General features: G+C 29.4%; 1 protein-coding gene across 1 annotated transcript in view; it reads left to right on the forward strand.

Moving 5' to 3' along the window:
- Window positions 1–2,983: 2,983 nt before the first annotated feature.
- The window catches only part of LOC111632821 (neuroligin-4, Y-linked-like), a 28,366-nt gene continuing 16,985 nt past the window's right edge, over window positions 2,984–14,364 (forward strand). Inside the window, exons 1-2 of the mRNA XM_023377353.1 lie at window positions 2,984–3,733; window positions 11,025–11,148. Coding sequence (XP_023233121.1) covers window positions 3,244–3,733; window positions 11,025–11,148 — 614 coding nt within the window. The 5' untranslated portion in view covers window positions 2,984–3,243. The remainder of the gene's footprint in view (window positions 3,734–11,024; window positions 11,149–14,364) is intronic.

Genomic DNA, 14,364 nt, shown 5'->3' on the forward strand with positions numbered 1-14,364 from the left:
AATTTAAAAGAAATCTTTAATACTCTTTTAAAGATTTTTAAATGCCGTTATAGAGATATAAATACTATATGGACCTAAATCGATTGAGGTAAACCGAGCTTAGATAACAAAAATACGTTTCTTCAAAAATTGTTCCAATCTGAAGAAAGGAAAAATCTTTATAAAAACCTGATTTATTTTTTCGATATTGTTACTAAAATACAGGAAATATTTTAAATTTATAAATGATAAACTTTAAAACAATTAAATGTTTAAAATGCATACCCCGAAGTCAAAATTTGCATGTTCCTATTCTTGATTGAGATTGAATGCAATTAATCAATGGATAAACCGAAATGGAATGACAAATACCTAAGTTATTGTTGATTGGTAACGCCCAAGGGTTTGTTTATCGCAATGCCCATGTTTCTGAACAGAACTTCTATTCAATATAAACACAATATAAAGGAATCTCGATTCAAAACACACCGAAACTTCAGAAAACGATAAAATGTAGAAATTTAAAAAGAAAAAAAAATATATATATATAACTTATATTTTTTGTTTGCATAGAAAAATATATATATATTTGATTTTTAACATTTATATAATTTTTCAAAAATCTGTTTCGTTTCTTCAAAAATATTCTATAAAATGTTTTGTATCAGTCAAAAAATATTTTTAAAATGTTTATTTACGCAATACCCAATCAGAGTTGAGTTTCACTTTCTTTTAAATAAAGCTAGCCAATTAGCGTCGTCTGACTCGTTCGACTCTTACGATGATTGGTCATTAAATATGAGACAACATACAAAATTATCCAATTATCTTATAAATAGCTCTCTTTTTAGTTAACTATAACAGTGATTTGTTACTTAATATTAATTTATAAAAAAATTAAATTAAAATGAAACAATTCACTTTGTGAATGAAATATAATTATAATTTATATTAAATAATTATTAATTAAAATTTATATAGTTTAATTTCATTTTGACTTCATCGAAATTTATCAAAGAGGTGTTTATGATTAAATATTTATTTTAAAATTATTCAACTGATTAATAATCCGATTTACAAATTTTTCGAATAAATTTTAAAATTTTCTTCTTCACTTAATTTTAAGAGATTTTATATTAATTATAATGTTTAGCTTAAGAATTTTCTCTTCACCAAAACAAAATTTATGTAAACTTTCTACTGATTATTATTAGGATTAATTCTTGTGAATCGGAATGCAAATCATCAAATCACTATCGTATGATTCAATTTAAAATTGTTAAACGAAGAGAAAATTATCTTAATTTATTATAATGTACTTAGCAATATTAACAAATTGAAATCTTAATTATTTTATTTCTAGTATTTCTACACATGACTATATTAGAGCAAAACTTAAAGATTAATTTTATTGAGTGTGGTATAAAAATACATATTTTCATTTATTTCTTCAAAATAATCGTCAAGGATTACTTCAATAAACCTAAAAAACACATTGAAGACTTTGCTAAACTTCAAACTGTGCTTATATAGATTAAAGTTTCATAGAGTAAATAAACTTAATGGGATGCCATTATAGTATATATATAGAAAGAGAGATTTTATTAGTGATTTTTTGCTATTTTTGATGATTAAATTGAATAGAATTGTTATATAATTACATAAAAATAAATTAATGACATTCGATCCTTTAAAGTTCCAACAAACTCTCTTTATGCCCATTTAGAAAAATCCTTCTGATCCGTTATGATATAATAAATAGAAAGGGGGAAAAAAGAAGAAATTTCTGCTCTTTTCTCTGTTGTAATCTTCAACTAATTGGAGAATCGATGTCACCACAAAAGCAACTTGTTTTGCAGGCATTCTGCCAATAATGTCTAGGAACAGGTGTAACAAAACACAGATTACAACTCATTCCAGTTTGTTTTATTACACTTGTATAATTACATCGGCAGTATATAAGCTTATTTATAAAAATAAATAAGAGTGGGGGATGTAAGACGTTGATACATTTTTGGAATGAAGTACGATATCTGTAGAGAGAGAAAAGTCGGAAAATAAATCCGGAACGTTCGCATTCCTTGTTAGAAACATTCGTTCGTAAATCATCAGCAGTAATGAGGATGCTGATAGTTGATGAATAACAAGCTGAGCAAGATTACATTTTAAACAGAACTCCATCTAAACTTAAAATCACCTTTGAATATGCATACATTTCAATAATATATTATTGGAAATACATAAATCGTTTTTCTGCAATATAATATATATATATATTTTTTTTTTCTTCGTGATAAAATATTGCAGTTCGAACGAAATTGTTAAAGTGCATCGATCAATGATCTAATACCGTGTAGCGAATAAAAAAAAAGCAAAATATATATCACTACCAATAATCTTTACTGTACTTCAGGCTATTTCTCTTTTACAATATTTATAACGTATGGAGTATCATTTAGACGTTATGGCATATTAATTAATTAATTATGGTATATTAATTAATGTATGGATAAAGATGGATTCCGCATGAGTTACACATCCGCTAACACGTCTTTCAAATAATTGCCAACATCACTTTCCATCTCGCATCACATGCTGTATTAAAGTTACACCATCTCCCTTGTTGTGACATTAACTTAATTAACTCGTATAAAAACACTCTAGTCGTTTTGTTGCATCACGTAAATTATTAATCTAACAAAACTATGTCATAAAACGCGCACCAAACTTTGTGCTAATGGACTGGTTGGTGTCAAAGAATAAGATCTTTATGATTGTATAAATGCCTTGTACACGTTATCCGAGTAGCCTTTACATCATGTCAGTTGCTGGTTAATCTAGGTGAACAGCCACCGAGTAATTCGTGCCTTGCTTAAGAACAATTTCCTTGGTAAGCTTTGCTGTCTTTAGCTTCTTCTTCGACCTGTGGCGTATCGAACGGTTTTAGGCAGACACCACGTGGTCCTAGACCGAATGCGTAATGCTCATGCGCACAATAGCTTGGTCAGGTCGAACATGTTCAGTCGTACTCGTAGTACGTCGACTGTTTCATTGCAAGACGTTTGTTTCTGTTGACATAGTGCTTTTATCATTATATATCGATGTGTTTAAATCTCGCTTCTAAAACTATCTCTGTTATCCGGAGTGTATATACGAGTTAAATCAAGTTAGAAAGGGGAAAAGTATCGCCTTAGCCGAATTTGTGCCGATTGGGGAGATGGTGTTAGGTGCTTTGGGCTTGACTAGAGAGTGGGTGAGTGAAGAATGAATAAGAAAGTCAATATATACGACACTACTTCATTAGTGTTTTTAATACTGTTATGGATATTGGTTGACTCAGTTGCTACGAGACATTTAAGTTCCCGTGTGGTGACCACTAAGTATGGTGCCCTGCGCGGTTCCATTGCAACCCTTCCTAACCGGCAATTAAAGCCCGTCGAAATATTTTTGGGTGTTCCCTATGCCACTCCACCAATGGGTTCTTTACGTTTCATGCCACCGGTGACACCCGCTCATTGGAAAGGAGTGAGAAATGCGGATCAGTTCGGTCCCGTCTGTCCCCAACGTCTTCCGGATATTACCAATGAGACAGAGGCTCTTCGCAGGATGCCTTCGGGTCGTCTTCTATATCTTCGCCGTCTCCTACCCTATCTCGTCAATCAGAGTGAAGATTGTCTTTACCTCAATATCTATGCTCCGTTACAAGGTAAACGAAACTTTATTCTTTTACAGAAAATATATTTTCTTCTCCAAGGTATTTAGGTTTTTACCAAGGAGTCGTTGAGTTCAATGAACTGAAATCTTTCTTCGGCACTGTATAAATCTTTTAATTTAAGAGAATGCGTTAATCAGAACGTCACATATGTCATCCTAGACGACATCCACTTGATTGAATGCACCTACAACACATAAAATAACTGCAACGTAAGATGGAATTCTAACTTCAATAAATTACTTTTCTCAAAAGTAGATAAATTCGATCGCGTCAGATTTAAAAGTAAATATAATCGAAATCTTTATTTAAAAAATTCTTTAAAAAATAATATATAATTCTTATTAAATATATAACTTCAAAATATTTTTAAGATAAAATTTAAAATTCTTTAAAGAAAATCTTTCCTAAGTGTGTACAAGCATCATTACACTAATGGGCGAATTTGCATGATTCTTTGCCACAGGTTACGGCTTTCGATGTTTATTTAAAACATTCTTAAACGTTGGTGGGTGCGTTAATTGAATTTCAAAACACTTGTTTTAAAAACTAGGTCTGAGTTACGGTAATAATCTTTGAAAATTTAAGAACAAAACAAGATTAAGTATCGATATTTATAGTTTTATTTTTATCAAGTAGGATATATTAGAAAAAGTTCTTAGAGTAGAGTTATATAAATTTAATAATGATAGAGAGATTCAAACAAGCTTATATATCTTTGCATCCTGGAGTGTGAAAGGCTCTTTCTTCTTTATGTAGGATGTTAGTCGACGTTACCATCTGTGTACAAGCCATTTTTCTTTACCTGTCACAAATAAATTCTGTGATTTGACGAAAGATCCTCGCTTGTTCAATAATTCTGTAAAGTGAAGATACCACTCTCTGAGAGTAGTTTCGAAATTTTTGAATATTTTTCATATTTGTTTACCAGAAAAAAAAGTTTTTTTTTTTTTAAAAAAAAGCAAAATAAAAAACACTTTCCTGCTTTAACCTAAACTGAAACCGCTTAACAAACACAAAACACCTTCGACTAAACCGGAATTAAATTTTACAAACCTCATTCTCCCCCACTCTGTTAAATTTTATCGCTAAAAAGATACAAGGATATAAATTATATGGCCTTAATAAGCATTAAGTTAATATATAAATTAATATACACCGTACTATAAACACTAATGGGAGTAATAAAAGTATCATAAATATTCTTTAATGTTTGTTAATGCACAACTTTTAAAATCTGCTTGATATATTTTTATAGTTAGATTAATTTAATATTAACGCGTTTAGATATATCAATGATATACACGTGTATAATTTTTTGAAGTGGGAGTGTCTCTTGTTTATTGTTGCCGTTTTTAATTTCGGGTGTTAATCTTTTAGAAATATTAAAATTGAAGAATTTGCAGAATAGGCCGAACAGATTTAGCTGATGTCAACATTTGTGACAATCAAATCAGTCTTCCTCGCTAACATCCATGATGTGTAGATGTTTCTGTTATATTGATTGCTTTGCTTTGTAACGCTAAGAATTTTTTTAACATATACGTTTAGCCGAGAGAGAACCTTCTTAATGTTCAGAAAAGTAATCTTTCTTTAAAGAAAGGAAAAAAAATATTATTTTTTTTTTTATAAATTTTAATTTCGAATATACAAAAATAGAAAATGTCTGAAACGTTTCTTAATTGGAAAGAATGGGATTTCGACGTTATACGAAAGAATAGACTCGGGCAGTTTAATGTTAATTAACGACGTTGAAACATTAATGAAATGCAATGGAAAGGCGATATCGGTGACTTTCTTTGGTGATAAACAAACGTTTTGTCTTTCTTCGAAGCAATTAATCATACTGTAGTTGAGATTTTTTTAAAGAAAAGAACCATTTCGCACTTTTATCGAGCTTAATGACGTTTTTGGTCTATTGAATCGTTTTGGTGGAGGTGAAGTTCTTTCATAAAGTTGGCCGACCTGTATGACGTGAGTACATCATTTATATGTGCTACTCTGTGTCGTCATTTCTCACGAACTTTGCCGTTACGCCTGGTATGTCATCTGTATAATTTTAGGTAATCAAATTGCAAGTATCTCGCCAGTGGCTCTCAATAACTCTTGCTTGATTTCATCTCGACTCACTCTACTCTTCCCCATTTTATGTTAAAATTACAAGTTTGTTTTTAGTCCACTAAAGTCAATTATGTCGTCATTAGTACTGCTATCTGAAGAATGATTGTTGTGTATTATCTGTATGTCGATCGTTTCTGACTCAATTTGGAAATTAAGAACATCATAAAGTTTTTCTTGACGCTCATTTGTGTTACTGATAAGTCATCGAGCTGCTCTGTTATGACTCGTTCCATTGGTTTCTTGTTCTCTAGATTAGAAGACAATTTAACTGCTCTTTGGGAAATTAAATATCGTATTTTAAAAGAATTTAAGCTTCTAAGATAATTTTTATATGACAATTTTTTTTCGTAATTATATTAAAATCGACTCGAATGAAAGATTTATATTTCGTACAATCTGCGAATCAGAAAAAAAGCATGTGTTATTTTTTTAAACTTGATTTTCGGGATGTAAGCAATATTTTTATTTAAGTGGTTTTTATTTAATATGTTAGAATATCTTATATTTGATAGATAGAGCATCTTATATCTGAAGAATGCATTATATATTTTAAGTGGTATCAACTTATATAAAAGGCGCAAAATGATTTTGTAAAGAGCAAGATAGCTTTATAAAAAAATCTGTGTATAAAGCAAAATTGATCAAAAAGAAGAATAAAAAGTAAGTTATATAAAGGACGACTTCTGCAAAAAGCTTCAGAACTGATCTGCAAAGAGATAAAAAAAAACTGAGCCACATAAAGGATGGAGTTTGCAACAGAAAGTAAAGTTGACTCCTCGAAAGGAATTAAAATCCGGTGCATAAAGGTTAGAATTCCGCATAGAAAGCCAAGTCGACTTGAGAAAGGAATTAAAATCGAGCCGCCTGAAGGTTAAACATCTGTATTGAATGCAGACTAGACCGATAAACACAATAAGATTAAGTGAGCAACGTCTAAATCTCTCAAAAAATGGTATCAAAAGAAGGATCAAAGGAGTGAATTCCTATGAAATTAAAAAGGAAAATCTCGCAAACAGAATTAAGGATAGGCTATGTAAGGCATGGAAGTGGTAAAAAAAATAAAAGTAGTCTGTAATATAGAGTAAAATCGTGCTATGTAAAGGGTAGAGTTGACCTGTATTAAGATCAAATCAAAATCGATCTCCGTATAGGGAAAAATATACCCGCATAAAGGAAAAAATTCCAAGAAGAAAGGCAAGGCGTTACCTAAAGAATCAAAATCAAAGGAGATAATTTAAAAAAATCAAAATAGTGCAGTAGGGAAAAAATCATCTACAATAAATAAATTGCGATTAAAAAATTGTAGCGATTAAATTACATTATTAAACGTCATTTCAACTGATGTACTTATAAAAATGTCGTTATTTTATTAACGCATTTCTCCTCCTTTTCATTTATTAATGTGAAAATATACAATATTTATAGTTTCCGAAACGCCTTCCGTGATCAGAGATCATTAGCAGCGAAACACGAAAATTGCTTTTTGCACGCTTCAGACGGAAAAATCGAAATCAGCTCTAACAAAGAAAGATATCGAAAAGCGCACGATCATAATATAAATGCAAAGAAAATTCGCTATTGAAAATCCTCAGTTAATACGCTTGTTTATCTAAAAATATTCTTCCGTGACATAACTAAGGTTAAACGTAGTCTACTTAACAGGAAATTTTACATATATAAATAAAATATATCAAAGCTTCCTTTCTTTTTTTCCTCACAGCATATGAACAATTATTTCGAATTTCAATACGAAATTTTTAAATTTAAACACCCATCTTCTCCGTGCCAGATATTAATCTTTATATTTCACATATAAATGCGGTTTGGTGTCATTAGTATTAACAGACAAGTCAATATACAGAAACGCTCTTAGTAGAGAAATTAATCACAGAAACATCTATTTACTCGCCGCCTACAATTTTCTGCTCAGTCACATAGTTATCTGAAGTTGTACAACATTTAGACGACAATACTTCTGACATAATTATCTTTTCTCTTGTGACTTAATAATGGCAGAATTTGATACGTAATGGCGAATTAACTAACACACCATTAACTCATCCGGCTTGAAGTGCAAACAATAATTTTACTCTTTTATCGTGCTGCAAGATTTATTTTTATTTTGTTTTATTATTTTTTTTCGTCGCCATTTTCTGGGTTAACGCGTCACGAATGATGACAAGATTTTCGTGATCGGTGATTGCTACTCGTGAATATGATGGAACGCAATCCTCAAAATTATCCGATGCCACTCATTAAGTACATGTTATTACTCGTACTATTCATCCGTGGGGACATTTCAGCTGTTAACAGTAAGATTAATTAGGGATATTTTCTAGGAATAAATCTATATTTTCGTTTTCTAAGAATATATATTCGTTATTTCTTGCTGTAAAGCGTTAGCGTGTTCGATTTGTCTGTCTTCATAACTCATCAGAATTACAAGCTGAAGAGAATAAATTCGATGATTACGGTTGAATTTTTGATATATTTGATGTATTTTATACGACCACACCTGAAAATATCTCGATTAGATTATATTGAAAGAAGAAAATTGCAAAAAAAATGTTAGAAATCAAACTTAAAAAATGCATTTTTTAAAATAGCTTTCCACTAATTAATTATTGTTAAAGAAAAATTATAATTGGGGAAATTTATTATATAACGTTCAACAAGTATTTTCGCTGTCGGTTAAAAGAAATTTTATCACGATAACCGGAAAAGAGTTAAAAAAAAAGAAAAAATAGAAGAAAAGTTAACATCAATTTATCAAAAATGGTATCAAGTTATCTATATACTCTACACTTTCTGATTACATCTAATCATATATCAAGATATATATAGCTATATATATAAAAGGAAACAAAGATTAAATATTATATTTAATTAATTGAGAATTAGTTGATGAATTAAATGACTACTAAACATATTTTTCTTTCGTTAGAAATATTAATTAAAGCATTAAAAATTCCTAGATCTAACAATTTAAGAGTGACGCCACTTTCTTTGTCAACCTGTCTCTGGCTAGCATCGACTTTGCTCTCCCTCTCTCTCTCTCTCTCTCGCTCTCTCTCTTCTGCACAAGTTCTAAACCGTGCTGCTGAACTGTTTAATTAATCGTCCGAAATGTCATGCAATAACGTCACCCCGAATCCAGTTAGAAACTTGTAGTGTTAGGAAAATGACTGCAGTTCTATACGTTAGACGAACAAAACGGATTTTTCTTTATAAAAGACACTAAAGAATTGACATATTACTGAGCATCATTTCTAGTAAATATCGATTTTTTGAGCTTAATCGAATTCCAGGTAAATCTCGTAGTGGAACTTACTGTTGTATCATTGATCTTCCACCATAGGGTTGGAGAGTTTTTCTTCTACGACAAACTTTAGGCAGGACAAAGTGACCTTTACATTTCCATACTTCTTTAAGGAAACAGCTGTAATCTTTGTTGGCTGCATCCTTCAATTTCCATGAATTATTTGCATATGCCAATATTACAATAGAATTTGAAAACTTCACTGTATTTTTATCGTTGCTACTTACAAAGTCAAAAAACATCCTTTAAATTGCAACAAATTTGAAAACTGCCCGAAGAATTTTTTTCCTTTTATATATATATATATTTGTATAAAAACAATCTTATATAAAAATTGGAATTGGTTTATTTATTTTTAATACCGATATTTTTCTATTTAAATTTAAAATAAATTTTTATTCAATTGTCCTGTGTTTTATATATCAAGTTATATAGTCTTATATAAGACTTTATAGAAACATTTTCTTGCATATATTTTTATACTTGCCAGTATTTTATATATTCAATTATTTATTCATAACACAGTTGAGAATATAAAATTTAAAATATATATATATATTTATATATTATTTTATACACGAAATTTCTAAAAAAAGAAGAAGAAAATAAGATACATTTTATTCCTGATCGATTTATGAAAATTTAAAAAGGATTAAAATAACAATAACAATTTTATTTAGAATAAAATTTTAACATTAAAAAAACGAAAATTTGTATAAGAATTTTGCTAAAGATAATTTTTATTGTCGAATTTTATTATAATATATATTTTTTTAAATCGTCCACATTTCTCTTATCGAATTTAATATTTTCTCCATCTTATCTATTCAAAAATATTCTTTCCATAGGAAAATAATGACGTCATTTCGTGTAATTATATGTTAATTAAAAATAATTTCATTTAATCTTCTATACAAATCATTATCTTAATAATAAATTGGACTTTTGATATGCTCCGCCGATAGACTTCAACTAATAGATCTGGTAATATCTGCAAGATAATTTAATAATCAATGATAGCTATCTCTTATATTAGATGTTATTTTATTATTAATACCTTAAATTATGATATTAATAACGTTACAATTAGTTTATCTGTAGTTCTATTTGGAAAAAAAGTATTGCCATAAAATATTTTTGCGATAAAATAATGTTTGAAAGTTAACGATAAGACGAATTTCTTTTTACAGATGATAATTTAAACTTTTCTTATATTAATCAAACCAGGGTAATGATAATATTTTTTGGAAATTCCAGATAATTTTACGTCACGCTGGGAAAGATTTAAAAATGAAAAATAGCCACATATAAGAAGCAACAGTAATGAGGCAGAACAAATAAATAAATAAATCTGCACACGCCGAGCAACCTCAAATGAGGTAACGAACGAGCATAAATAAATAGAAATTTATGACTGACCATCCGTGACAAATCGTAAAACATGGTATAAATTATGACACGTATCATAAATTATCGAGTAAGGACGTAACGTCGACGTTGAATAAAATATAAAAATATTAATAGAATTGGACTCGTTTAATCGTATAAGTGTAAGAGAAATAAGCTTAGAACAGTAGAGCTGATATTGAATGGATATTTACAACGGAAAGAAGTTAGAACAATAAATTCGGAATTCTCTTATAGTCGAACATCGCGAAGTTCTTGAGAACAAAAATGTGTTCTTCAATATGGCAGTCAGAATATCTACAGGATATTGGAAGCAGAAAAAGAGCCGTGCGAGAGGATAAATTTTTTTCTTTTCTCTTCCCGTAGAAGAATAATATAAGAAAAAAGCGTTTTTACATCTACTCTGAGACATAATCAAATAAAAATTGCACTTTGACCATAAACTAGATAAAATGAATTTAAAATAATATTGTAAAACATCAACAGGCTTATTAGAGCAGATGTTTTTCTGCTTTGCTACAACATTTCAGATAAATTTTTCTCCCTGCGAAGCCGTTCAAGCTGTTTCTATAGAAAGGAATAAGCTGACAACCATTAAAGAAAAGCAATGGTACAGTTAATGTCGTTTTCTGCAGTGCCCAGTATTTTAGCTTCGCAGCAAGCTATGTGTGTGACCGAGACGTTACTGTCATACGTCATGACGTAGCTGAAATCGCCATAAAGTATTTGGAGGACCCAAACCAGTGGGGCAAAAGGTCATAAGTCACTGGGTTCCAACATGTCTGACGACACGGCCCCCCGGTGAGTCTTACGGAAACACAGGTTGTATCTTGTGCCAAATGTAGTGATATATGTTAGTTTCTTTAGGTTCTGCATTGCTTTTATAAGCGGATGAATGGAGCTCTCTTTGTTAGGGCTAAATAAGGATCCTTTCTGTAGAAACTCCCTTATTTAGTATTTTTTCCCGGATATAAGGTAAACATTTCGGAAAAGCTTTTTAAATAACTAAATAATAATTGAGGAAAAAGTATTTTCGTAATGCATTACGGATAATATATGGCCCTGTAACGAAAAAAAGAGTGAATTATTTCTTACTTTTTCCTCATCGGTCTTTCTCGAATAACACGAATTGTGACTCTTTGCCTTTTTTCTAAAATTAAATCCATTCGTTATATTTATATAAGCTTATAAATTGTATAATTTGAGCACGGCTCACGTAATAAATCAACGTAAATAAAAAATGACCACTAAATGCCAGGGTTTAAATTCAATTTTCTGGATTTAAATTTCCCTTAATCGAAATTGAGATTTTTATTTCCAAGAAGAAAAAAAAGAAAACGCTAAGAGATTTTAAAGATAAAGTTAAGAGGATCGTCACGTTTCTTTTCAAAAAATCTTTGTTTCAAAGTGATGTACTGAACAAAATTTCGTGTTTTCTATAAAATATTTTTTAAATTTGACATTCTCCGATCTTAACCAATAGAATGGGTGGAGCAAAGGATTCCATTTTAATAGAGAAGGAAGAAAGGTAACACTGTAGAAATTTAATTTATCTTTTATTCAGCAAGAACATATTGCTAATTCGATTTTTCAGGTTAAGACTTGTTGAGATGATTAATAGTTTATGCTAATGAAGAAGAATATAAATTATTCCAATAACGATTAAAGAGGGGAAAAATGCAAAAATTCCACCCTCTTTTAACACCAATGGGACCATTATCGCTCGACATTTTGTCTTTTATGTAATGAGTCTACCGAATTGGCCTACTTTTCCTAAATCATGAATAAGTTAAAAAGAACGGGAGAATAGAAAAAAAATGATTATACAATATCCCGAATATTTTATTTTTATTTATTTTATAAAATTATCGATCCTGGAAGTTTCCTTTCAAAACATATTTACTGTAACCTACACAGCTTTACTTTCTTTTTNTTAATGATGATTGGTTTATGAAATATGAAACGTCTACTGAGATACTCCTACTTAGATACGCCCACTTTTGTTGATATCCGTCTTCGATAAATCGCTATTAAAATATTTTTGTCAATATCTGTAATTTATAATAATAATAATATATATAGGTATTTTTTGTAATTCGAGACCAATATTACTTCATTTATTTACTGATTATTATACATTATAATTTATTAATTTAATAATAAATTAAAATTTTGCCAAAGTTATGAAATTCAGATACTTTTAATTAACTTCTCATGAGTGTAGTTTACCATTAAAAAATCGAATCTATGAATGATTTATTTATAAAATTTCGGATAATCATAATTAAAATAACCACCCTATTCAACGCTGTCTACAGAGATATTTAGTAGTCCAAAACACAACTAAATCTAGTATCAAAACTCACCACTATGGCACTTTTGGCGCTATGAATCTTAATCCATATGATTTTCGGTTGTGGGGACAGTTAAAAAGTGTGGTTTATTGATGGCATGTTGCATATTTTACAGCCTTGAAAGACAGTATCACACTGCATGTGAGAGGCAAGAGGATTAATTACGGTCGGCCATTGAACACAATGTTCATCACCCTCAAATTTTAAACTTTTAGAATGGGAATTATATTGAACAGTAGGCTATATCCTGCATCGCTAAGATCTCTACAACACCAGTGTCATGTACAGGTACAGTACAAATGAAAAAGTTATGGCTTGCAGTGCCAAAACTGCCATAGTGGTGAGTTTTGGTACTATTATCCTAAAATACTACTATACTCCAGATTTAGTTACATTTGAACTGATAAATATCTCTGCAGACAACGTTGAATAGGAATAGTTTAATTACAATCACCCATTATAAAAGAGACTACTACATTTTACAGCCTAATTAGATTTAGAAAATTTAGATATTTTACGTGAAAATTAATGCTACAATTCTTAATTAATTATGTTATATTTAATTAACTTTAATCGATGATTAATTAAACTTTTGTTTTAGATATCTAGACTATAAATTTCTTTTTAGTATTAGTAGTTTCAAGAATGTTTACATGTAAAGTATTATCAGGATTAATAGTATAAAATTAATTTATATTTAATTAACTTCGATTTAATAGTTAATTAAAATCACAGTAACACATATATAATAAATTAGACTCTATTATTTTTTTTAAATGGACTTTAATTTAACCAGACCACAAACAAACTTTAACAAAATTTGCATTCATAATATAAAATTCTAGGTTTTCATTAAGTTATATGAAGCATATTAAATGATATATTGGCATTCATCCATTGTTACCCGAGAGAAAATTGTGTTCTGCATATAAATCCTAAATTAATGCCTATTTGGATGACTTATTTCCAAATATATTCCGGCTTATAATAACAAAATTAAATTATTTTAATAAGATTATATTGTATGCTTAATTAGTTAAGATAATTATTAGTTTAGATGATTAAACTGTAGTTTATTAAGATTATTATTATTATTATTGTCTTATTTAAACCGATTTATATGAGTGTAATTCGAATATAGAATAATTATTTTAAGGAATTTTTCAAGATACAGAAGTTATATATATAATAGCATTGGGGTGGAGCAGATTGAGAGAGATTTATTATATTTTAGTATGGAGCATCTGTAGATCGATTTCTGATCAGGTTTCATATCCTCAATTGAATTTTTCTATCTAGAATGACGAAAAGAATAATTTTTTCCTCCTTTCTTTCAACTAACAACTTTATTAAATTATTCATCTATATATATATATATATATAAATGGACATGTATGTCCCTATATTTCACTTTTTCGCCAAAACTACACATCGTACGTGAATGGTGTTTGTATGTGGTAGTAGCCCCAAGT

Source organism: Centruroides sculpturatus, unplaced genomic scaffold, assembly GCF_000671375.1.
Source record: "Centruroides sculpturatus isolate CEXI.00-Female unplaced genomic scaffold, Cexi_2.0 scaffold119, whole genome shotgun sequence".
In the NCBI taxonomy this organism is placed as follows: Eukaryota; Metazoa; Arthropoda; class Arachnida; order Scorpiones; family Buthidae; genus Centruroides; species Centruroides sculpturatus.